At 42.2% G+C, this 24629-nt stretch overlaps 1 protein-coding gene across 1 annotated transcript in view; it reads right to left on the bottom strand.

Annotated features, from left to right (window-relative positions):
* The window catches only part of myo3a (myosin IIIA), a 47134-nt gene extending 24190 nt beyond the window's left edge, over positions 1-22944 (bottom strand). Inside the window, exons 1-9 of the mRNA XM_023823466.2 lie at positions 22765-22944; positions 21001-21135; positions 11922-12026; positions 10527-10626; positions 7107-7183; positions 5769-5914; positions 3867-3932; positions 2073-2228; positions 476-575 (exon numbers count right to left, since the gene is read on the bottom strand). Coding sequence (XP_023679234.2) covers positions 476-575; positions 2073-2228; positions 3867-3932; positions 5769-5914; positions 7107-7183; positions 10527-10626; positions 11922-12026; positions 21001-21135; positions 22765-22932 — 1053 coding nt within the window. The 5' untranslated portion in view covers positions 22933-22944. The remainder of the gene's footprint in view (positions 1-475; positions 576-2072; positions 2229-3866; positions 3933-5768; positions 5915-7106; positions 7184-10526; positions 10627-11921; positions 12027-21000; positions 21136-22764) is intronic.
* Positions 22945-24629: the final 1685 nt, after the last annotated feature.

Raw genomic sequence — 24629 nt, forward strand, 5'->3', positions numbered from 1 at the left:
ACATAATGTGAACATATTATACATCTGTACACATTATATGATAACTAACAAAATAATAAAAATGTGCAAAGTAGACAGGCACCACTTAATGACTACATCAAACTGTTATAACAAGCAACATAACGAAAGTTTACGTGGGAAAGTTGCTCAGTTAATGCTCTAATAGGAATCATGGAGAAATTTCTTCCTGTTCGTAGTGTTAAAAGAAATTGTGACGTCAAAGCAACACCTAAAACGAAGAGAAACAGAATATATGATGAAACATATCCAGAACTCCATCTTGTGTGTATTTTGGGGGGGGCGGGACCAATATATCAGCCTAGGGGGGCCCTGTCAAAAAAAGTTTGAATGCTCTACACCAGGAAAAAGTAATTAATATCCTTGTATTTCTATTTTAGGTTTCCCTTTGTTGACATCCTGTTAGCACACTGTTTCCAGAGCATGACATGCCAGAGGCGTGTTGTGAATTCCTTACTTCGTCTAGCACTTCCAGGACAGCGAGGTCATCGACGTCGTCGGGGACGGGGCTTAAGGACTTCATGTGGCTCCCTTTCTTCGTGTGGATTCGCTCATGCCTGGAACACCCAAACAAAGGATCAGCCTTTCTATTGGATGCCGAAATGGACCCTTGCAAACCAAATACTAGACATGACCCAAATTAGTACCACAGCTGGCCAATAAAGTGAAGATTAAAGATGCCGACAAGCAAAGCCTTATCAATCAGTTTTACAAAACTTTAAATTGTTAAAATTATTCAAGACAATCTGAAGTAGGCACAGCACCCACATAGCATGTGATGGGTGTTGGGTCTAATCCCCTCAAACAGCTTCGAGATGAAGGACCCTTTCTAAAACCTTCTGTACCTATAGGATAAACACCAGTAGCAGCCTTGCCCTTAATACCATTGCTGAACTGTAACTGCATCTTCTCCAGGAATTGAACTTAAATAAAACTGCTTTGATTCTACCTTCATAGCCATTAAAAAAAAATACATAAAAAACAATGCCGATGATCTATTTGCAGTAGTTCATTTTATTTGAGTGGATCGATGGACATTTTCAGTTCATTTCTTAGTAGTTTTAGGGTTAGTGTGAGAACAGGGGCTAAATGCAAAGATGAGACAGGTTTCTGGGGTGTAAATTGACCAGTCAGTGCGGGGAGAGATGGGGGGGTTCTTCTGGTGGGGATTCTATTCACTAGATCTAGATTAAATTACAGTACGGAAAGACGGCCCAATCAATGAGCTCAAACACCTTCAAGTTCCTGGTGAAGGGTGACATCAGCAGGCATCGTTGTACCTGTCATCGGTGCTACTGCTTCTCTCGGTTGTTTCGCTTTGGCTTGAATAACAGAAAGGACATCGACATAACGTGACATCTTTTTGGCCTGCCCCCTCCTCCTCCCTGCGCAATAAGCTTTCGCCGAGCTTCACAGAGCTGACTGACCCATACTGAGCCCTGGATGACGGCCACAAATGCCTCGGACCACGGCATCTTCTTGGGACGCCTCAGACGGCCTCCGTTTAATTTGGATTGCTGTCATCGGTTGGGAGAAAGTGGCTTTCTGGACATTTTTGTGTTTCGCTTAATGAGGGCAGCTGTGTAACACGGAATCATGGTGAATAAGTCAAGAAACTCCCAGAACGGCAGGGAAAATGTGATACCCTTCCTCCGCTGCCGTGCTCTGCCGCTTGTTACATTACTTAGAGCGCACCGTGGTATCGCACATGTTTAATTAAACATGGAGCGTAGGATCAGACCTCATAGTTGTGATTATGAGGAAGACAATGAGGGATGTCAGAGACATTTCAAAGGTATCTGGATTAATGACGCTTATACTGTTATAAGAGCACATATAAGGTTAAAAGCAGAACTATGGTGAAGCCTTAAAAGTGTTTAAAAATGTAGTTAAAAATGAAATGCATGGAACTTTAAGATGATGGATTTCATGATGTTGCTCTCATTGAGGTCAGCTGACCACAGCCAAATGGCTTGGGAGGACTTTCAAAGGATTAATTAAGCACCATCCGCCGGGTGCCGGTCAGCCGTGACGGCAATCGACGGGAGAGGTACCTGGTCTTCTCGATCACGCCCATCTGCTGGTTGAGATCAATGAGCTCCATCAGCTGCGTCTGGAGGAGCCTCTTCTTGCCGTCGATCTGCTTGATGAAGACATGCTGGAGGAGGTCAAGGACATGTGGGCGCAGCTCAAAATCCTTTATCAGGCATCTGCGAGTGGCAGGACACACAAAAAAACACATCAAAACATCTCCCAGATGCAGATCAGAAGATGCAGGACCGATGCCGCAAAGGCCTTTTCAAAACGGAGTGCTCAAATGACTGAACCTTCAGTGAAGCCAACAAACACAGCTGTCTAACAAGGATTAACTGTCAAGGATTAACTTATACTTGTGGATTACACCAGTACAGACACTCCTAACTTAATGACCGAGTTCCGTTCCAATGACTAGGTCGTTAAGCAAGTTCGTTGATAAGCAAGGAGCCTCCACTTACCCAAGCATACTGTACTGGTAATTGGTCAACCATCTTTAAATATTATTTTAATGTCACCTTTAATGTGCACAAGTACAAAATTCTAGACAAAATATGCAGTCTTGGAGATTGCGAACGCTAGTGTAGTGAATGCTGAGCAACTGCGGGAACAAGACTGAGACTGAGAAAGGGTGATGAGAGATGAGATGAGATGCTTGACTTTGAGACGACGTGCTGCAATTTTCCATGACCAAAGTTCTCATACAGCATACGATACTGACTGGTCAGAGAGCTGGTCGTAAGTCTCGGCGATCATTAAACAGGTAGGTTGTTAAGTGAGGAGAGTCTGTACAACAAAATTTAGTAGCTGCTTATGGAATGAAACAAACAGCAAACATAAATACAAATATATATAAATATATATATATATATATAATCAACCTAGTTTTAAATAAATATTATACAAAACAGGACATTTACAGCCGTGGAAAAAATTGAGACCACTATATATTTTTAAATATATCTGCATTGATAAATCCTGGTTTAATTGTGGTTCTGCTGTCAGAAGGCTGTGCTGAGCAGCAGGTTGCTTCCAGGTTCAAAATTTCTAAGACAGCAGTACACAAGAATAAGGTGAAGCAGGAGATACTGGGAACAACCAGAAACCAGCCAGGTGAAGGGGGGAAGCTTTCTGAAGCCAGAGACGACTGTCAACTTATGGTGATTCTCATGAATCAGAGGATGACATCAAGTGACCTTCAAAAGGAATGGGAAACACTAAGTGCAGGTGTGTAGTGCATTGCTAGGATACTTCGTATCAGGCTCCTAGAAGCAGGACTGAAGGTCCATAAAGCGAGGAAGAAGCCCTTCATCAATGAGAAACAGGGAACAACCAGGCTGCAGTTTGCAAAAGAAATAATATATTAATCACAGACACATACTCATCAATTGAAAAATGAGTGATACAAAAAATTGTGCTGTGGTCTCTTAATTTTACCACGGCTACATATGTCAGAATTTTCTGAGAACCATTTTCAAGAAATACATCGTACATGCCGCATTGTTGTGAAGTAACGTGCACCATGTACGCAGATGTCACGTGGCTTATATATAAGTGCCTTACACTGCCTTCTGGGTGCCTAACACAGCTCTTGAAGTACTAATTTTGTAATTGTAATTTATTACAAGTGTCGCAATGTTTACTTCCAGTGTTATGGGACGCAGACGTTTTTGCTCACATATAGACAGAGGCGGTGAAGCCTGAGTGATGCCCTTAAATAAGTCCATCTTCTGTACTCAGTAACATGCTTGTGCAAGGATGTGCACAGAGGCCTGTACATGTACGGGGGGGGAGAGGGGGGGACAGCCACTTACCCATGGATTAAGTCGTTGAAATCTTCAGACCACAGCTCTGGCTGGCGGAGGGTTGGCGGGGGATTCCTGGCGGGGCAGAGATAAAACAGAGGCATTGTACACGGCCAGTGAGGGGGGGCAATAAGATGACATTGGTCGGAATAGCGGGCAGATGAAGCGGGGGGAGGGGGGCTGCCTGTATAGAAACAGTTATGAGGGAATGTTCCAGAGAGCATGGCAGAGATTAGGTAGATTTAGAAGCCCGGTGTTTGGTTATAGGCCCAGGAGAGACGAGCACAAGAATCTGGCCACGCCCCCTGGATCACACGGTCCCGTGGCCCATGTGCTGTCTACGCATCACACCCGTCGCGAAGAAGAATGCACACCGCCCGTCTTCACGGGGGAGCGCTCCGTCTCCTTAAGCGAAGGAGTACGAGCGCAACTGGGGTGGGGGGGGGGGGGGGGCTGACAAGGTAGTAACACCAGAGAACAATTATGCTAATTTGATATAATTTGCCGTCCCATTTAAATGGCTTTTTAAAAGACACACTCAAGCTTTCCCTCAGTGCTGGAGTCGAAACTGAATGCTAATGACCAAGAGGACCCTTGCTTTGTTGCTGTCGACAACGATTAATTACTCTAATGGGCGGCATACATCTTCCGGTTATCTGCCTTTACGATCCCACCCTGAAAGAAAAAGCAGAGACCTAAAATAACCTGGAATATGTGTGTGCTTGGCAGGGAGCATTATGGGGGTTCTCATGTAAGCCACCATGTGGGATCTGGGTTCCACAGCTTGTCCAGAGGTTGGTGGGGTGGGGGGGGGTCGTTAACCTCATGCTGGACCTGGTTGGACCCCTTGTCACTGGTCACCGTGTCTTCAAGGGGGAAAATCCCACAACCCTGGTTAGAGGCCAGCAGCCTCTCCTCTCCTCGCTGCCGAGGTGCCCTGGGCGCATCCAGGTGGAGATCTCAGGCCCATAAGATTGGGGGGGGTAGGTATGGCTGAGGGGCCAGTGAGTCCCTTCACATTTCCATTCTGAAGCATCAAAACACGACTGGATGCGTTTTCTGCCAAACAGGCTGAATGAGACTCAATAAAATTGCTTTTATTGTGGCTGGTGCGCGTGTATGTCCATTACGGATTCATTCTGAGAAACCGCTGATGGGGCAAATATATAGATGAATCTACCCACTCAATTATTTTGATTGGCTTTCTCAGAGTCTTAATGACTGTTTTCACTTTAATTATTATTATTATTACTATTACTATTACTCCTAATACTGCTGCTACTACTACCTTATTGTCATATCTAGGACTGACAGGAAAATTGAAATGATGTAAATTCTCTTCACTTTCAGTTATTACAAGAACATCCATCCAGCTTCCAGCTGATTATCTGGTGTAGGTTGGAGGGTATGACCAACATCTTAATTCCCTCATCCACAATAGCTTTTAGTATCAGTTATTTTAAAGGGCTGAAAATAGCCTTAAATACACAATATATACAAACACATGTTCTATTGTCTTCAGTTTGTTTTATAGGTTGTACTGTATTGTTTAGTCGGATAACTTGACGGATTTAAGGTAGCCAGGGCTAAATGCAAGTGAATGAAGATAAAAGCCATTTTAACTGCGGTACCTTAAATCCAAAAAGTTATCCAGATAAGTGAGAAATCTGGCTTTGTGATACTGGCCCCTGGTGTCTTGATTGTTTATCATTACATTACATTTGTCTATTAGATGCATTTATCCAAAGCAATGCATAACTATGAGAGCAGGGTTGACCTGTCTCTGAAGCATGGGAATGGAACCACTGACCTTCTGATACCCAGTACAGCAGCCTATCCACTGAGCCATACATGCCCCCTACAGCCACTTGTGGATGAACACAGAGTGGACGATGGGGTGAGAGCCATTACCTGGGGATTTTGAAGAGGGCTCTCATTGGGTGGAGGTCGGCCAGCGGAGGGTCCCCATCTCCCAGCTCGATGGCAGTGATTCCCAGCGACCAGACGTCACAGCGGCAGTCATAGGTGGAGTCCAGCTGCTGCTCGCATGCGATCACCTGCAGCGCAGCCGGGGGAGAGGAGTACGACTCCGTGAAAACCTGAGGCACCCCTGGTCCGTGCAAGGCCAAGTGTGCACAGGGCGGGCAAAAGTGCAAAACGACGGGGGTATTAATGAGGCTGACCCCTTTCACACAAAAAAAAAAACTGAAAATCACCAGCAAAGAATTGCAAAAATGGCTGATAAAAACACAAGCAGGAAAGATAAGGTCCTAAGAGTCAAGAAACCTGATTTCTCTAATCATAAATACTCAAGATTTCATTGTGGGTCCCTCCTTGTTTCGAACGCTTGACTGCTTCTCCATCCTGACACTTCAGCTGCTGTCAAAGCCATCGATACGGTTGGAAGAAGCAGCAACGCCGCTGCGATTGAAGCAAATACAGATCCTGAGATGATTGACCTTCAGGTCTCTTGTCTGCCCTCCATGATGGATGAAATCACAATGCTCCCTATCCCAGGATATGACCAGGAAAAGCAGGCTCTTACTGCAGCTATCATTGTTTGTATGTCTAAGAAAATTTCTCAGGCTCCTCTGCATATGTAAAACGCCCAGCCTGTGCAAAGACGCTGCCCACTGCCAGTACGCCCTTAAGACCAGGATTTTTCTTTCAAATCAGTTTTAAATAGGTTATGCAATGTCTGTTGAGCTTTCATATCACTATGTAAAGATTATGTAAATATACGAAAAGTTTCAATCAGAGGAAAATAGGGAAAGATATTTAAAAGAAACACAAAAAGCAAAAAATACCACATGTACATAAAATGATTACCTTTAAAGGGCACGGTAAATAAAAAATGTCAAATATGCAAAGGTCAGACAAATGCACTTATATAAATATATAAGAAATGGGGTATAAAAAAAATAAATAAATAAAAATATGTAAATGAGCGCATTAAGACAGTGGCTGGATGAATCCTTGAATGCCCCAAATCCATGTGCATGTAATATGTAGTTATTTATGCTCTAATGCAGTATTTGTCAACCAAGTCCTTGAAGACCCCCAGACGGGGGGTCACATTTTCGCTCCCTCCCAGCCCCCAGCGCACCTGTACCAGGTATTCGGTGTTCTGTGGATGGAAGCTGGGAGGGAAACACTGGCCAAATGTATGAGATACCCACAAAAAGGGGGGGGGGGTCGTGAGTGGCCTCCATAATAATGGAGGGGGCCCCCAATGGAGGCAGGACCTACCTCCGGGGCCATCCAGAAGGGGGTCCCCACTGAGGTGTTCCGGCGAAGGCGGGTGTTCGTCAGCTGGGCAGAGACACCTGTGTGAGGGACCACAGCGATTCTGAGCGTGGGGGCCGGGGAAATTATATAGGGATTCTATTCAGAAATAGTATTTCTGACCTGTATACTCACTCCTGCTCAAGGTGGCTGTGATTTGCTACTGTGGCCCTCAAGCTTGCTGATCAATTAATATAAATTAATCGTATCTCTTTAACATTCAGGATTATAAGCATTCACAATAAAAAATTAATCTTACTGTGACATTACCTAAGACTAGGTAGTGCGATATCTACAGTCAGCATTTCAAGGGGTCCTGCTCAACATCCACAGAATCAATGCCTAAACGTAGCTGGGCCAAGCCACTAAACTGGTATGTGGCCACTGTGGATTCACATGGCCTTTAAACCGGCCATTACAGATGACATCATCGAGCAGTCTGGCAGATACCGACCACACAGCAGCTGCTTTTCATGCAAAGGATGGAGGTGCTTTGCTTTTCAAAGCTTGGCCTCTGTACTACTTTAAACATGACTGAAAGAGGGCGCAAATCAAAGTCATTCAAATTAATGCGGCACAGAGGATTTTTTTTTAAATTGTAAATATGCCAAGGTGTCAAGGTGATCAGACAGGTGAAGATTCATTGGGGGATGTTTTTGTCCAAGATGGTCCTTTAGCGTTTCTTCTGTAAAATCGCTCACATCGCCGAAAGTTCTCAATTACCATGGCAACTACAGGATAGCATATATGGGAACTAAATGGAGAGTGGACTGGCTACAATGTCAATGCAATCAAAAGACCATGGGAAACACAAACACGGACCAATCAGAAATCACAAACAGTCCACTCATCAGGACTCTAAAATAACACGGCATCAATAGTAAAATAAGCTTATAGAGAAATCAGAGGGTTCTTACAAAAGTTGGTTCTTCTTGATGAAAGAATGCCGGCAAAAACATGCATTTTGCAGATACAAATACGTATATGTGATACATATACACATTATACATAAGTAACACATATGTACTGCATTACATACCATCTGCCAGCAATGTACTGAGGCCTTTGCACCACATTAGCAATTAGCCTGGTCCTGGGACAATGCCTAGCAATTATCAGCAACATAACACTGTCAATTAGAATATTCATGGGCCAACTGGAAAGCTTTCCATTTCCTTGCCTCCCCCCCCCACCAAATAATGTCTTTTTTCTCCTCCTGTGATGAGTCACTGCGGGGGCTTCATCAATTCCACGGGGCAGCCATCCGTACGCTCCCTCCGCAATGAAAAAAAGACACCCAGCTTCACGCTTGAGATTATCAAGGGGCCACGTGTCAGGAAGGAGGCCCAGTCCCCCCCCCCCTTCATGCCCCACAACCCCCACCCCCCCTCTCGGCATGGAGGCAGCCGGAGGAGACAAACCCCGCAAGGTGGTGTCTGCCCCACCTGCCTGCATGATGCTGCCGGCCATTACTGCACTTTAGTTAATTATACCATGCCCACAATCAATGGAATTAGCAGAAAAAAACATTTATTCACAAGCAAACGCAGTAACTGTAAATCTGAATTTGCCTTTTCAGAAAATTAATTGGTTTTAATAAGGTTTTGAGGTCCATAGTTTCCCAAAACACTAAGAAATGATGCATGATAACAAAATGTAGGTATTTACTTGTGAGAAAAATTTATTAAACATTTCAGTCAAAATGAACATTCATTCAGCCCCTGACAGTGTAAGATATCATGGCATGACCATTCAATTGTAGTAATATTAATTCAATTGTTTTCATTTTCATTGCATCTGAAAACAGATAAACATACAGAAGTCTTGGTGCTCTATTTATTGTATGGTGAAGTACAATAGGTTCAGATTCCCCTGATAAATTAAAGTACATTCATTCATTTTAGCTGATGCTTTTTTCCAAAGCAAGACCCAACTGAGAAAGCAGGGTCTGACAGTCCCTTGAGCCTTACTCAAGAACCCAATGGTAAAATTACTCTGCCAATCAGGAGAATAGAACTGGTGACCATTATAGACACAGCAGTGTAAGCCACAGAACCACACAGCACTCCCAGCACACTACTACCGTAATCCTAAAATTCAAGTGTCTGACGAATATCGTCCAGCACAAAAGTTGAAATACGCACTTTGCCAAAATTAACATCAAATTACCGCGTGAAAACGTTACACTTCGATGTCATAATGTGGATGTGCATATTCATCGCAGGAAGCAAAGGGAGGGCTTCCCACAAACCAAATTGCAGCACGTGGCCGCAACTGATCTTGCGAACACAAAAGCCCTTTCACACAAATCGACCGCGCTGGCAACCAGAAGCCCCTCTGGCCGGGTCTCTGATAACTCGGTCCAATGTTTCTGCAATAGCGCCAAGAAAAAAAAATGTCCGGCCCATTATGAAGAGCCCCGGACAGAGACAATCACTCAGCTGACTCTTACAGATAAGCTTAAATGTTATGACTCATCACTTCTTTCATTCTCTCTCTCTCTCTCTCTCTCTGTTCCTCACTCTCGCTATCCTCACGGCAGAGACTCCACAAACCAACCCTCAGAATTCCTTTCATCTCTCCGCTACCTGTGATTACACAAATTAGATATTTTATCACTGTATATCCTGTGCATCAGAATCATATTAATCAACTCTCTAATAAGCACAGTTCATATCAGCTACAATAAACCAAAAAATGTGTGACCTCGGAAACAGAATAATTAGCTGCTTTCAATTAAAACGTCTATATCCTCCTGAGACCCAAGGAAAAAAGTGTCCTTCAATTGTAGGTTATTTGTCTTTGGAGGAAATAAGACATCTTACAATTTAGATTTTTTCAAATTTATTCTTATTTTAATTTCACAGCATGTCCTCTTTAGTGCACAACAAGGATAAATATGTTTCCCAACATCAGTGAAAAAATGAATGCAAAAATACAATGTCCACTACAATGGACATAAATGAATGGGTCGGGTCTCAGGAGGATATGCACTCTGTATGTGAGGCTGTGCTGATTGACAGAGCCTGAATCCCTTTGTGGAGTTTTTATGAACGTTCAGCCTTCCTGCTGGGAAGAAAAGAGGCATTAGGAACTTGTGTCAGCAGGAATGTCTGTGACTCATCGCAGTTGTTCCCTATTAGATAGCCAATTTCAGCAGCAGGTCCAGAGAGAGAGCTCCGGAGAGCGTTTGAGCTTTCAAGGCATGTCCAGCAGATCTGAACCACAAAGCACCGCGTCCCTCAGCAAGGGAACTGGCCGCATTTCATCAGTGAGGGTCCCTGGATTCTTCTTAGCGGCCATTAGCCTCCAACAGAGGAGGTGATGCACGGCACATTACCACCCTCCCGACAGGGGCAGGGATGGACAGCAGCTGACACATACCGAAGTCCACCAACTTGATGCCCCCTTGAGTCGTCACTAGGATGTTGTTCCCCTTCACGTCACGATGGATCGTCTTGTTGACATGCAGGTGCTGGAGTCCCTGTAGGATTTAATAGAGGGGTGAAACCAAAGAATGCTGTGGGGAGGGGGGTTATGACCTCTAAACCATAAGCGCTTTCACACCGAAGTTCCGGAGCCTGGTGCCGGTTTACAAGTCCCTGGGCTCGACTGGGGACCTTTGTACTTCTTGGCCCCTTTTGTGTGTCATTTTCACACCACACAACAGGAACCTAATAAGTATGGAAGACTCAAAAAGTTAAACCTCACATAATTTCATGCGAAACTACACCACCACACCAAAACAGTGAAGGATAAATAGGTTGTTTTGTTATTTATGGAGGGATTGATCATGATCAAAATGGGACACAGCTTTTTATTTTATTTTACTTATACATGTTCATGATTCTTATTAAATCTGACCAGCAGATCAATCTTTCGTTTATCACAGAATAAAAAATGATGTAACATTATCCCACTAATAAGTGCTGACAAGTTTCACTGCCGGTACCAGCAATATCAGACAAAAGTATATTGGTTATCGAATGAATTTTCTGATGAAGAAATATGGAGACATAAGAAAAAAAATTATTAATTAATGCATTAAATGTAATTGGGGTATAAAAATAATTCTAACTGCTCAATTTTTGCTCCACTAGTTTTATTTTTTTTACACATAACTTCTAAGTCAGCACTGGTGCTTGTGGTTAATCATCAAGGTATTACTGTAAGTGCCTCTCCAGTAGTTCGTGTTTGAACACACAGTACCTCCGAGGAGCTACAATCGGGCCGAGTTCCAGTGGTGTAAACATGACAAAAGTCCCTTGCTCCAAAAAAGTCCTAGTTCCAGAAAAAAAGTTCCGGTCGGTGTGAAAGCAACTTATGAGGCAGGTCTGTGGTTCTCAGATAATGCCTGCGGTGTCCTGAAGAGTGCATTCAGGAGCAGAGCATTCCACCTTATTTTTCGGACAACCAAGTTAGCAATTAGCAGCAGGGGCCATAGACACTAGCCAAACACCTCCTCCCAGCTCCCCTGGGGATGTCATGGGGCCTTATCTGCCATGGAAGCTCATATTTTTGAGTCCAAATTTTAATCATTTTTATATACCGCACATTTTCCTCAGGGGAAAGACACAGAACCACTGCATTATGTCTACAAGCTGCACCCAAAAGAAGACGTTGGGTTTGCAAGAGAACACATATAGATCATGTGTAGAATGTGTATATTGAGTGGAGGGGGGCACTAAGGAGCCAGCTGCCAGGTGGACAGTACTCATGCCTCGTGTTCTTCATGCTCTGTAATTTACCCCCCCCCCCCCCCCCCACCGTTCTCCTTACCATGAGAGCTTCATGCAAGATGTAGGCAATTACAGCCTCGTCCATTCTGTCACCCCTCTTCAGCAAGCCTTTCGCAAGGTCTGTGACGGAGCCACCATTGCAGAGCTGGGATTACAGAGGAAAAGGAGAGGAGGGGAATGACTCAACACAAGATGAGAAGCCAGAGACGTTAAATCTGAAGCAGTAGTATCTAATTCATCTCCAATTGGCTCGCATTTTAGATCTCAGAGTGAACCTTCCATGATGTCAGGCGAAACCGTATTCTAAACACATTCCGTAAATTGTTCAATCCTTTAAAGAGCTTATCTTTCAAAAACAAGCATAGAATATATATAAATACATTTCCATAAGAAGGATTTGCTCAGATTTTGGATGACAAATCTTATCTGTATCTTTGAATTAGCCACCCTGGTAGTTCACCAGGTTTTCTGCTATTTTACCACAGGGTGCGAGAACACAGAATTAACAAGAATATTTTTTAATAATAAATGAACAAAAGGTTCTGTAATTTGATTGAGTTGGATTATTCGTTTCATCGTCACATGAATCCAGCTCTCTGATGTCTTTTACAGAAATCACAGGTAATAACTCAGACTACACTGTAAGAGGAGGCTCGTCAGCTAAGCAATGGATGCAGTGAACATCATGAACAACACTAAGATAACTGCTGGTTTAAAATTGGCTTCATTGTTAGAGAGGTATAAGTACAGGTATGCAATGACTGAGTAGAGATTATCTCTGGCAGTCATGTTCCAATTTTATTTAATTTTGTATCTTTCATATTTTAAAAACATCATTATGATAGGAAATTTGAATTTCAAAATTAATATGACCATTGTTTCAAACCTTAATAAGCACCAAGATGCAAAACTGCATTTTTTTTCTTGTCTTGCATTTTAGCCAAGCTAGCAGATAATTCCCTGTGTACAGGAGGAAAAGCAGTGTACTGCACCATGCCATTGTTTTACAGGACTCAACTGAGGATCGTGATCATTTTTTGTAAAATATAATTTGGTTTAGATCACAACAAAACACCCAAATATACTGTACCAGTGCGTCCTCATAGTATTCAATAAAACTGAAAAAATGTAGAAATATTTTTTTTCCACAGAATTTGCAGTCAATTATCTCTTGATAATGATGAACTGAGCTGCACTGAAAATTAATTATTTTAATGCTACGAAATCACATTTGCTCCGTCTTTGTTGTGCTGTCATGAAGTAAACAGAAGCTGCATCACAAGCAGTATTTTTGTTTATGAAAGACATACTAAACTTCGTAGTGTGCCGAAAGCCTTTTAAGAAAATTGCATGAAATGGTCTGGCATGTTGTCAAGGCAACAACGATAACCAGCAATTTTGTGCTGCCTGCCCCAAAAGAAATGAGAAATAAATGCCATTTAATGAGACCCAGCTCTGATACAGAACGATTACCGGATCACACACAAAAAGTCACCTTATACGTATGTGTACATGCTGAACCTAAATCCAAACGTACCGAAAATGGTCTTCGTTTCCGCTTAAACCATCACTCCGATTTCATGAATAGAGTTATTGCATCATATTATAATTATCAGCTGTGAAATAATTGTATTCTCATGGGACGTGCCTGAGGAGTCATTGTATGTGTATTCATAATTTTAGGCTCGAAAAATTGAGTAAAGCGCATAAGGGTAATGAGCACGAGTAAAAGTTTACGGTCTAATGTTCAGTAATTGTTTATTTATTTATTTAGTTCTGTAGTCTTAAATGCTGAGATGAAACTTTATTGACTTAATTTAATAGGTGAATGAAACACGCCTTTGGGGAAAGCTTTACTTTTGCTCATCGTTTACAATAACTAGGTGCAGTTATTTTTCCTCTAAAGATCATAACACCGCTATAAGACATTTTTTTCTGCAGCTTGTCCAGCAAAACATGAGAAATTTTGTGGAATGCAATCACAAAGCACAGGCGTCTAATTCCACATATGATATTTTGAATTTACGTCTGTCATAATACATCTAAAAGATCTAGCTTATGAACTTTCTTCTATTAATGCAATAAAAATATAGTTTTAGTAAGAATAAAACAGATTTCATAATCTCCAGGGAACAACTAGATCACTCCATGAAACATCAAAATGATTAAGCGTATATTGGCAAACATCATGATATCTAAATGCATACAATTCCTATTAGACGAAAGGTCTGGTGTACAGGCTGTGCAATACGAAAAGCTGGGTGCCTCTGGGCCATTTTGGGTTGAATTCCCAGATACCGGAAAGCTCATTACAAGCATCCCCCGGGGGCTGATTGCGACTCTCAGACGTGCTCTTTTCTTTATGCTTCCCGGGCCATTTACACCATTTAATTTAGCAAACCACAGGGAGTTCTGAATTGTCCCAGGCGTACTGTACAAACAAATAATTCACAGTGATAAAACGCACTTAACACTTCTTAATCTTCGTACTGATGTCATGACACGCCATTTTCGCGTTTTTCTGGTTATGGTATTTTATGTAGGACAGCAACTGAACTTAAATATCAGAGAACTTATACGGTCAGACTGTATTTTAATGACGTCCAGGGGATAATTTATGTCCCACGTTTACTCGCTCTGCACAAGTCAGTAGATATCTCATTCATTTTAATGGAGATAACCGTGAAATCCGTACGGAAAAGATCTTCCGGTGGACCTAAAAATATTTCTTAGTAAGATAAGCACACGAACCACTAAAATGGCACCTTCCTGATTCATGGCGAAGTCCCAGTTACCATGTTTCTTTACAGACAAATGTAAGCAAAGGGCAAAGCAGTGTAGTCAAGACCACCTTCATCCAGTCTAAGACAGGTCCAAGACTAGGACTACTCGATTCTAGCTCAAGACCAAATGATCCTCTTTCAGACCATTTATACTTACCTGTTTATAATCTTTGTGTGACGCTAGAGACATGGTACTGTATATCTTCAATTTTAAAATGATCTTTTTTCACTATTATTTGTTATGAATAAAAATCAACTGCAGTATAACTATACTGTAGGGTCAAATTAGGCCATATTATTTACTTTAAGTTTTGCCACTTTACTTAATATCAAACTCAATACGCTCCAGAGACAAAACAGCACATAACTCCCACCCAGAAAAGTGTAAAGGTGGGGCTTGAAGAAAGAGGGACAATCTATGTAGCGGTTCTCAACAAATACAGTTTATTAACCAACAACTAATGAGGCAGGAGGAGGAACAGGTGTGGGCCATAGACAATTATGTAAACACTGGGAATTTAGATAACAAGGGACAGGTGAGGGGAATCACAATCAAATTCACAAATTCAAAACCCTCGGGGCATTTTCCCACTGTATCAAAGAGAAAGTACCAAAAGTACGGTACTTCAAGGTGTTGGTTTTCCACTGGCGTAAAAACTGGTATCGGCTCCAAATGACATCACAACTCAAGGCGAGGTTATTTTGTATTGAATTCGAAAAATGGCTGTAGTATATTATACGGCTTGGTGATGTGCAAAATTAATACCAACATTGCATGTTATGCACATACAAAGTATCGAAGTACCAAAGAAGTACCCCAGCTGGTTTGGTACTTTCATTACTGGAACTTTTTGTACTGGTACTTAACTGGAACTCAATGGAAAAGTGAAAGTACCAAAAGTACCGTACTTGGTGTGGTGGAAAAGCGCCGCAGGATATATGGAGCACAGGCAAAACAGAACATAACTAAACTAGACAAAGGAGGGATAAATCATAAACAAAGGCACAAATGCAAGAACCCAATATAGTAGAGTTAACAAGGGACAAAACCAAACTCAAAAATCTGTAACAAAATTGGTACTGGCCCATGGTGATGATGCCTGGTCCATAGCCACAGATTCACCCCACATAGTTATATGGCAGCCCAGGGAACAGCGAAATATGCTTGGGTAACACCAAACGGGATGGCCAGCGGGGGCTGCTGGCCAAATGGGGAGAAGACACATGGGACAGGGACAGGCGGGTACCCATCCTGACAGAAAAGGGTGATGTGCCATATTTGTGCTGATCCTTTATAGGCCCAAGATTATAACGTATATGCAGTAAACATACTGATTAGCAGTCTTACAATAAACATACAGAACAACTATTACCTGTTAAAACCTTTTAGTTTAGAACAGGGGTGGCCAATCTTATCCGCAAAGGACCAGAGTGTATGCAAGTTTTTGGGACAACCTTTAGGTCAGCTGTTCAAACCCAGGTGTGAAGACTCCCTCAATGAAAACATTTAGGGCTGTCCCGGTATCAGATTCTCACTACACGATTATCATAGCCAATAGAATTCATGATAACGATACTATTATCTGTAGAAAATTTGAACAAAATAGTAATAATGCTATCAATCAAATTCATATTTACATTTGTTTTTTGTGTGTTTTTGTCTCTTTTTGGCAAATGAATTATACAAAAATACAAGTTTAATTAGGTGGAAAGTCTGTAACTATAACTGTACAAAAGCATGCGAATAGAACAATTACACTACTTAACAGAAGGTGAAAAGACAACCAGAGCTAAAGCTCCCTTTTGTGCTTATTGTTGATCGGTACTGCATGCTGACTGGGGTCTCTAATACTCTAATACTAATACAGATAAACAAACAAAGCAACCGCGGTAGTTTGCTGTAAATGCAAACGATATGTAAATGTAAACTTGAGAAAAAAAATTTAAGGCAGCTGTACTCCGTGAACACCAACTATTCCAATAGCCAAGTCCACGACAAATCCAAGTGCAAATACCAACGAGTCGAAGACAATAGAAGAACATCTTGAGGCCGGACTCGAGTACTACAGCCCTGGCGAAGAGTAAAGTAACGCTGACATGTATCTGTGACTGATGCTGGTTTATTTTTGGTCCTCACGCTTATCATTTCCAATTACCTTCACTTTGCTGGGGGCATGTTATTAATGTCAACCCATCACTTTAATTCCCCCCGTTTTCTTCAAATCTCCCCAGGCACCACAGGCTCCACGCAAGCCGTCACTAAGCATCCTCTCCTGACATGCTGCTGCTTTCCGTGTTTTACATATCAAGGTCAAATTCGGTATCGATAATTGTTTATTTATTGCACGAAAACTAATAATATGAGACCTACAGACAAAGTCCATCATAGGGTTTCAGCAGACTGCTTGGGAATAAAAATTTTCAGCAACGGGAACATTTGCTATTGAAAATCACCTCATTGCCTTACAAATGCAGGTGGTAGAAATGAATACATTATGCCGGGCACATCAAAGGAAACGAAAGATCAAAATGGAGCCACCATCAATGGATTTTCCTCCCTTAGAAATTAGCCACTGCAGCTTCAGCGGAAGCTAATTTTATCGTGTGTTTGACCTTTAAAATCCGTGTGTTTACAGTAAATCGATTACATATCATAGCTCTCAGACCTGACACATCCGACATGGAAGAAAAAGGTTTCAGGATACGTACAGCAGTTCAGACTACATTTGTTTTAAAACACACTGTCTGTCATAAATACCGCTTAGCATCTGCTGAAGTTTCCCGGAAGATGACATTAATCAGGGATTTAGTGCATACTTAAACTGCTAAGGAGAGAAATAAATAGCGTTGACACCCCCTGTACCTCTGTGAGGATGTTTTATCCAACATCTCTCATGTCAGCCCTTCTTCTGTAGTGATATGTTGGTGAAAATCTTGGAAGGCTTGTGACTAAATGGTCGCCCTCGAGCTGCCAGGCGCAGACGACCCCCCCTTATCATCTACCCGGCAAACAGCCACTGTCCACATTTTACTGACATCCGGTCAGACGGCCCAAACACAAACCTCATTGTTAATTGATATCACCACAAAAGACAATGGCCTCTGACACTCATTCATCTATCAAGAAACTGGTTTATCTTTTTATCTATTAATTTCATGCTAAGAACCTGAATACATCTTTCTTTCTATATGTCATAGTCTTGTCTGTCGTTATGCGTTTGTCTGTTGTTATTAAATCATGACCAAGGGAAGCATGCAAGAATTCCAGCATGTTTGCACATTTGTATCTGTGCAAATGACAAATAAAATTTCAATACAATTCTATTTAAGTCATTGGATCATGGGTCATTTTGCAAAGTCTAGGAATCAATGAAGGTATAGTTGTATATGAAACTGATCATTTCAATAGCTTAACTATTGCTCTGTTAAAGAAACGCGAACTATAATCACACAACGAGAAAACAAGGGATACAGTTCCCCGTGCGATCAGGGTAATTTGGGGACGTAATTTTATCATCTCCAAGACTCCGAGACTCTGAGAGTACCTCATCTCTCTGCCGAGCACTGACCTGTTTGCCGTCAAAGCAGTGGTGTGCCGAAGAACGTGTAACGGGCTTTCAGGAGACGCAGCCCTGCACGTTATCAGCACGTTCTGTGGTCTAGGGCTTTAATAATAACGTGCATCTCTCTGCTAATGAAGAGCTCCACAGTTTAATGCATTGCACAGAGAAAATGTGCAGCCCAGTTCACCGGGAAAAGAGAAATGGGCGTCTGGGAGAAGATCCAAGCAGGTGGAAGCGTCTGCCATTACAGTCCTACCCGTCGCTGGCAACCGACTGGACCGTGACCAAATGGATGGGCTAAAACTTAACCAGGATGAATGGACAAAGATCAGGATTAAATTAAGATGGGGGATCTGGACTGTAACCAAATGGATGGGCTAAAACTCGACTAGAGCGGATGGACAGGGACCAGAATTGAATAAATGCAGAAGAGTGGGATTGTAGCGAAATGGATGTTGTGTGAAAATAGACTTGAACAATGTGAGGACCAAAAAACTGTAGTAAATGTGCCTTATGAAACCTGAACGATTTGGTTAGGGGACACTCCCTAAGCCTGTGGACACATATAGGCAAATGGCACAGGTCATCATGCACGAAGCACAAGAAAGGAGAAAAGTCTTCCTTCCTGTTTTGTTGTTAATGGTCAAACAGCACACGTTATGGCACGTTCCACAAGGATAGAACCAAACGGTAATTCCGAGGGTGGTGTGTGGCTCAGCAGGTTAGGAAGGGGTGTCTGTGATCAAATGGTCATGGCTCGATTTCCAGCGTCAGCAGAGTGATTTCACCATTGGGCCCTTAAGCTCTAAATCATGTGAAAAAGAACATATATTTTTTTATCAAACAGAAAATGCAGCTATATTAATTTGTTTGGAATCCTTTTCTGAGAGTTGCAGTGTTCATTAATTTAATTAAATTAGGCAGATTGAACATTTGACTGATTCGGCCTGCAATATCAATTTATGACAATTATTTTCAATCCACGGAAGGGAAAATAAGCCATTAACTTCTGTTTAATGGAACCACAACAATGAATGACGTCATTTAAACAACTAAAAATGGGATGAATATAGCGTGGGTTTGAATAATGCTGTACAAATGTTTTCATCCAATGCCTCTCATCTGCCGCTACCTTTCTCCTTTATTAATATGCAGCTCTAAAGTATTTACTACTACGATGTAAACTCATACTGCGAGAGGAGGACGACGCTCCCCCCGTGTCTGCTCTCTCCCTGGGCCGTTTTCTGTCCCTGAGTGGGCTTCTCCCTGCCACTGTCACCTCAGGCTCTCTCTAGGCACCTCAAATATGTGCATTGGTGACAATGCTCCTTATACAGTAAAAACATACGAAACAAACTGAACTGAATATTAAAATGGTTTGTTTTAAAGTAATGAGGAAATCTACCACCACCTCTACTACTACTACTACTGTTAATATTACTATTATTATTATTAATAATAATAACAATAGTAATAATAATAATGATTTTATTAGCAACTCGCATTTCTAATACCCGATGCACTACACAGTATTAAAAAAGCAGTTAAAATATAAAAGACAGATCACAATAAAAAATTAAATTGCAAGTAGATCAAGCAGGCAGAAAAACAATACAAGAAAAACAGAAAGAGTAAAATAAGTGTTAGATGCAATAAAAGAACTGTAGCCACTGTGGCTGATAACAGTTCATTTAAAGCAAGTTGACATTTGTCACCCATGCGGCATGCAGTCGTGCGTGTTCAGCTGTTATGTAACTGCATGGGGAGTACAGCTCCAGTGCCCTCGATACCTTCCAAAATACGACCACAATCCCTGCGGTTAATTATGCCCAAATCGCGTGGTTATCTAGGCGACCAGGCTTGGCGCAGCATGCAGCGCGTACAGGCGGCCGCTGGGAATGGGGAGGCTGCATGGAACCCCCCCCCCCCCCCCCACACAGGCCCCAAAGCTGGAGGGAGGAGAGGTAACCATAGCGACTGTCAAATCACTGTGGCAGGTGCTGATTTTCAGCGTCAGGATTAGCCTCCTGGATTTTGGCTGTCTATCTCTTCTTTTTTTCATTGGTGTTTTGCGTACAGATGTCCGAGGGCTCGTGAAGAACCACAGTCAAACGCAAACGGTATGTTTTTCCACTGTCTTTCAAAATTTAACTGGGACACCTCAATTTTTGAGGCTTGTATATAATCATAAACGGGCAGCGTCAAATAAGAAAATTACTCAGTTCTCTTCAGTACCATAAATTTCAAGAATAATGTTTATAGAGAAACTACCTGCATGGGTTTTACCGTGTGTGTGAAACGTTTTATGCATTTTTTCCCTGCGAGAAATCTGGAGCCCCTGGGAAGGATTTCCATCAAAACACTGTGAGAAACTGCATTTAGTCAGCAATTACAGGAAAGGTATCAGTGTGCTGACCTCCGCGGCCACGGAACATGCAACACAACCCAGTGTTTGGACGTTACCTGCTTAAAAACATAACATGGTCACTAACTCTGATGAACAAATTTACACCCTCCGACCCCAACGTGAGCACGGGGCCCAAGGCGATAGCCTGGAGACGCAGACAGTGTAGGGAGGGTTTGCACCCCACACAAACACAGGGAGAACATGTAAATTCCCTACACACACATAGGTGTAGGAATCAAACCCACAACCCTGGAGGTATCAGGCTAGAATTCTACCTGCTTATTTTCTCTCTTTGTTCTAACCTGGAACAGCAGCTATAGCTTCTGACCCACTGTGAAAAGGGAACGAGACCCAGGTCCCCGTTACCTCCAACACCAGCCAAAGCTGGTCCCCATCCTTCACGTCCTTCTTGTAGAACATCCCAAAGAACTTGACGACGTTGGGGTGGTCCGACAGGCCCTTGAGGATGCTGTACTCGGCCTCTATCTCCTCATCTATGTCCTGCATTTGGAGACAAAATTGCACTCAGAGCCAAGTCCACCAATGGCAGGAATAGCTGTAGGCAGGACCCTGGGTCACAAGGGCCCTAAATATAACAGGATTGTTCTGGATTGGGGGTTCAACATGATTTGTCTTCATGGGGTCCTAAATCTCTAGCGGCACCCCAACATGAAGGTGAATGGATAGTTATACTATACTATGCTATACTATGGTATACTGTACTATACTATACTAGTACATCTGTTCAGTGTGACACAATAGACAGTGATGGAAGAATCTGGGACTCTGTAACCAGGGAGATATGGGTGACCATGTGCTGACCAGTTTAATTCTATGGGAACCAATAAAGTAATCACTGGTGGACAACTAAACCAGTCTGTGACATCATCAGCAAATACAGCATCACAGCTACTCATCCTCAGAAATAAATACATCAGTTAAAATGTCAGTGGACATTTCTTCTAATGCTAAATTGCTTGATTAATGGTACAATTGCTTAATTACTGAGAGGGAAAATTAGAACAACTAATTGAAATGGGCCTGAAAAATGAAGTGGAAACAGTTTGCTATTAGAACATGGAGCAGTGGTGTGTGGCTCAGTAAGGTAAGGTGCTGTGCCTGTGATCAGAAGGTTGATGGTTCAAATCCCAAGACTACCCAAGTGGTTTTACTATTAGGCCCCTGAGCAAGGCTGATAACACCCCCCCCCCCCCCCCGCAAATTGCTCCAGAGCCTGGCTGACTCTGCTTTCTCAAAATAAAAATAAAAAAACAGAAATAAAGTACTCAGCCTGTAGGGTGATAATTCAAGCTAATGGAACAACAGCATGCAGAAATGCCATATTTATGTGGATAAGATGTTAGGTTATAACTCAAGGTTTATGCCTCAGTGTTATTTGATTCATGGTAATGGAAAAGCAGGGAACCAAGTGAAAAACTCAAATGAAACCAGAAAATGTACTGACATGGAAGAGGAAGACATGGAAAATTTAGAGATCCTTAAAAAATGGGTATGGAGAAGCCTTCAGCGATGAAAAGGAGTGACAGCCCTCCACAAGGAAACCCTTTCTTTGTGAATAGCCCTGTGATGAGAGTGAGGGTGGTGTTTGAGCTGGGGGGGGGGTGGGCTCCTGTTACATCATGCAATTATTCATCCACTCAGAACCATAATAGATCTCTTTCTACTTCAAAATGCAGTTCAGCTAAAGCTGTAACACACAATATTGGAGCCTACGGGGGCAATACTAAGGGTGATAAAACGAATGGAAACTGGTGGATGGAAGAGGCAATGCAGGCTGACCCCTTCAGAATACCAGTAAGTCTAATTGAGCAGGGGGTTAGAGATTGCCTAAAGTGTAGCAAATTTTATCGCCTGTGATTTGAGAACACCGATATCAAACATAGCTAAATTTCTTAACGCCAAACCTGTAACAGGTACACCAGATAAGACTCACACACATTTATTTTTTTAATGATAACTCCAGCAAAACTAAATTAATTCTCTATCAACCTTGTCTGATTGTTTCTGAGAAGACAGATACCTTGTGTAATAGAAATGCTTAGTATTTCAGTATCATGATGGGTTTTTATTTACACAGTATGGATAGCTTCAAGCAGGCCTCCTACTCACATGGATTGGGTCGAGTATTTTGACGGCGGCCTTGCTCCCGTTGGCCTTGTTGAGCACTTTGTACACTTTCCCATAAGTCCCCTTCCCGATGGTCTCGATGATCTCCCAGGTGTCGGAGGGGTCGGGAAAGTGGTCGAAGACGATGGACTTTCCTGACTTGGGGAACATCTCCACGAGAGACCTCCTGTCGATGTAAAAGATGGCTGTCAGTAGCTCATGCGATTCTGGTCTAGACGCCACCATACGTCATTGAACCACGATGCGCAAAAGAAACTAACAATCTAGGAGCGTTTCTAGCTATTGAAAAAAATCTGGGGCTAAGTCTTGACTTCAGGGGCTTGACTTGTATTTTTGAAGGAACACTGGCATCAGGGCTAAAATACTCAGGGCTATAGCCACAGGTGATCGGACCTAACGACGCCCATAAAACAATCCATGTGTCATTAATCTTAAAAAATCTGGTATATTGTATATTTTGTATACTGTATGTTATTGTTTGTTATTCTATTATTGCTAACCATTGTGTATTGTATAAGTCTGCAGGGAGGTAGACCAGCAAATATTTCACTGTACTTGTACAAAAGGCAATAAAGCTTTTGAATCCTTCCAGGTATTCAATGCTGATGGCCACTTATCTTTTTAGGACCTTTGCTTTGTGGTATCATCTTGGTAAGGGGGTATTTATAAACAGTAATCAATTCAATGGAGGAAAAGCCTTTAAGAAACATTACAACACAGTCAGTTTTGAGGTGATATTTGGTGAGTAATGGAGTTAAAATGAGGACAGCATTGAGTAAGAGGAGCTGGACATCCATAGCCCCAATGTGTCAGGAGTTCTTTTTGAGGTGCTGTGATCACTCCCACATTTCAAAATTAAAGTACAGTATGTGTGTATAATGGGGGCTCTGTAATAATCTGAAATCCCACTCAGTGTGTGTCCTGCCCTATAGGTCAAATGTTTCAGATGATAGGCAAATCCTCATTGTGTGTGTGAATGGTTACTGTGAGGTTCAGGATTGGATTATAAGAACTGCTAATAGTTATTAGGCCTCTCCCAGTGTTTAAAGTCCTGAAAATGTTCCAAAATAGCCGAGATGCAATTTTTTCCAGACTTGCAACAAAAGCTGGAGCGCCAGAAGGCTACCGGATACAACTGAGAACTGAGACATTGCACTGAAGTGTGACGCGTCAATGGCTGGCTACTCTGGCAGAAAAATGTCTCGCCACATATAATTGGTCAATTACACGATCAAAGGCTTCAGACACAGAAATGGCAGGGGAGCCTTTATAGCAGAGGAGAGGTAAACAGGATGGTGTGAGGGGGCTCCCTTCAGGGGGCTCAATGCTCAGGAGCCTGCTTCACCACATGCTATGATTTTGACACTGGAAACAATGAGCTACAGTAATCAGAGGCTGCTTTCCAAAAATCGATAATCCTATAAAACAGAAACGACCTCTGTGATGTGAAGTGAAAGTGAAGTGAAAGGAAACACAAAAAAACACCAGGAAGAGCAGGAGAAGAAGGCAGAGCTTCACGCCCTGCCCATTTCAGGCAACCTCATTGTGGTGTAATACTAAAAAATGCTGCATATCAATAAACAGTCACACAGCAAAAAGTGACATCCAATATGTATTCTGTCCACGTTCTGTATGTATAAGGCCACCTAAAGCCTTTATTTTAGCATTTAAGACCTACTTTAAGAACTATGCTTTTCTGAGTATGTTAGTTTCAAAAATCGAGATCCAGATATATCTTTTCACGCTGAATGGTCAGGATCTGAGCTGAATGATCAGGACAATCAACTGCTTTCAAAAAATTTGGTGGATTTAAATCAAAAAGGTTTTGCCCCAAACCCGGTTGTCTT

Source organism: Paramormyrops kingsleyae, chromosome 1 (genome assembly GCF_048594095.1).
Source record: "Paramormyrops kingsleyae isolate MSU_618 chromosome 1, PKINGS_0.4, whole genome shotgun sequence".
NCBI classification, from domain to species: Eukaryota; Metazoa; Chordata; class Actinopteri; order Osteoglossiformes; family Mormyridae; genus Paramormyrops; species Paramormyrops kingsleyae.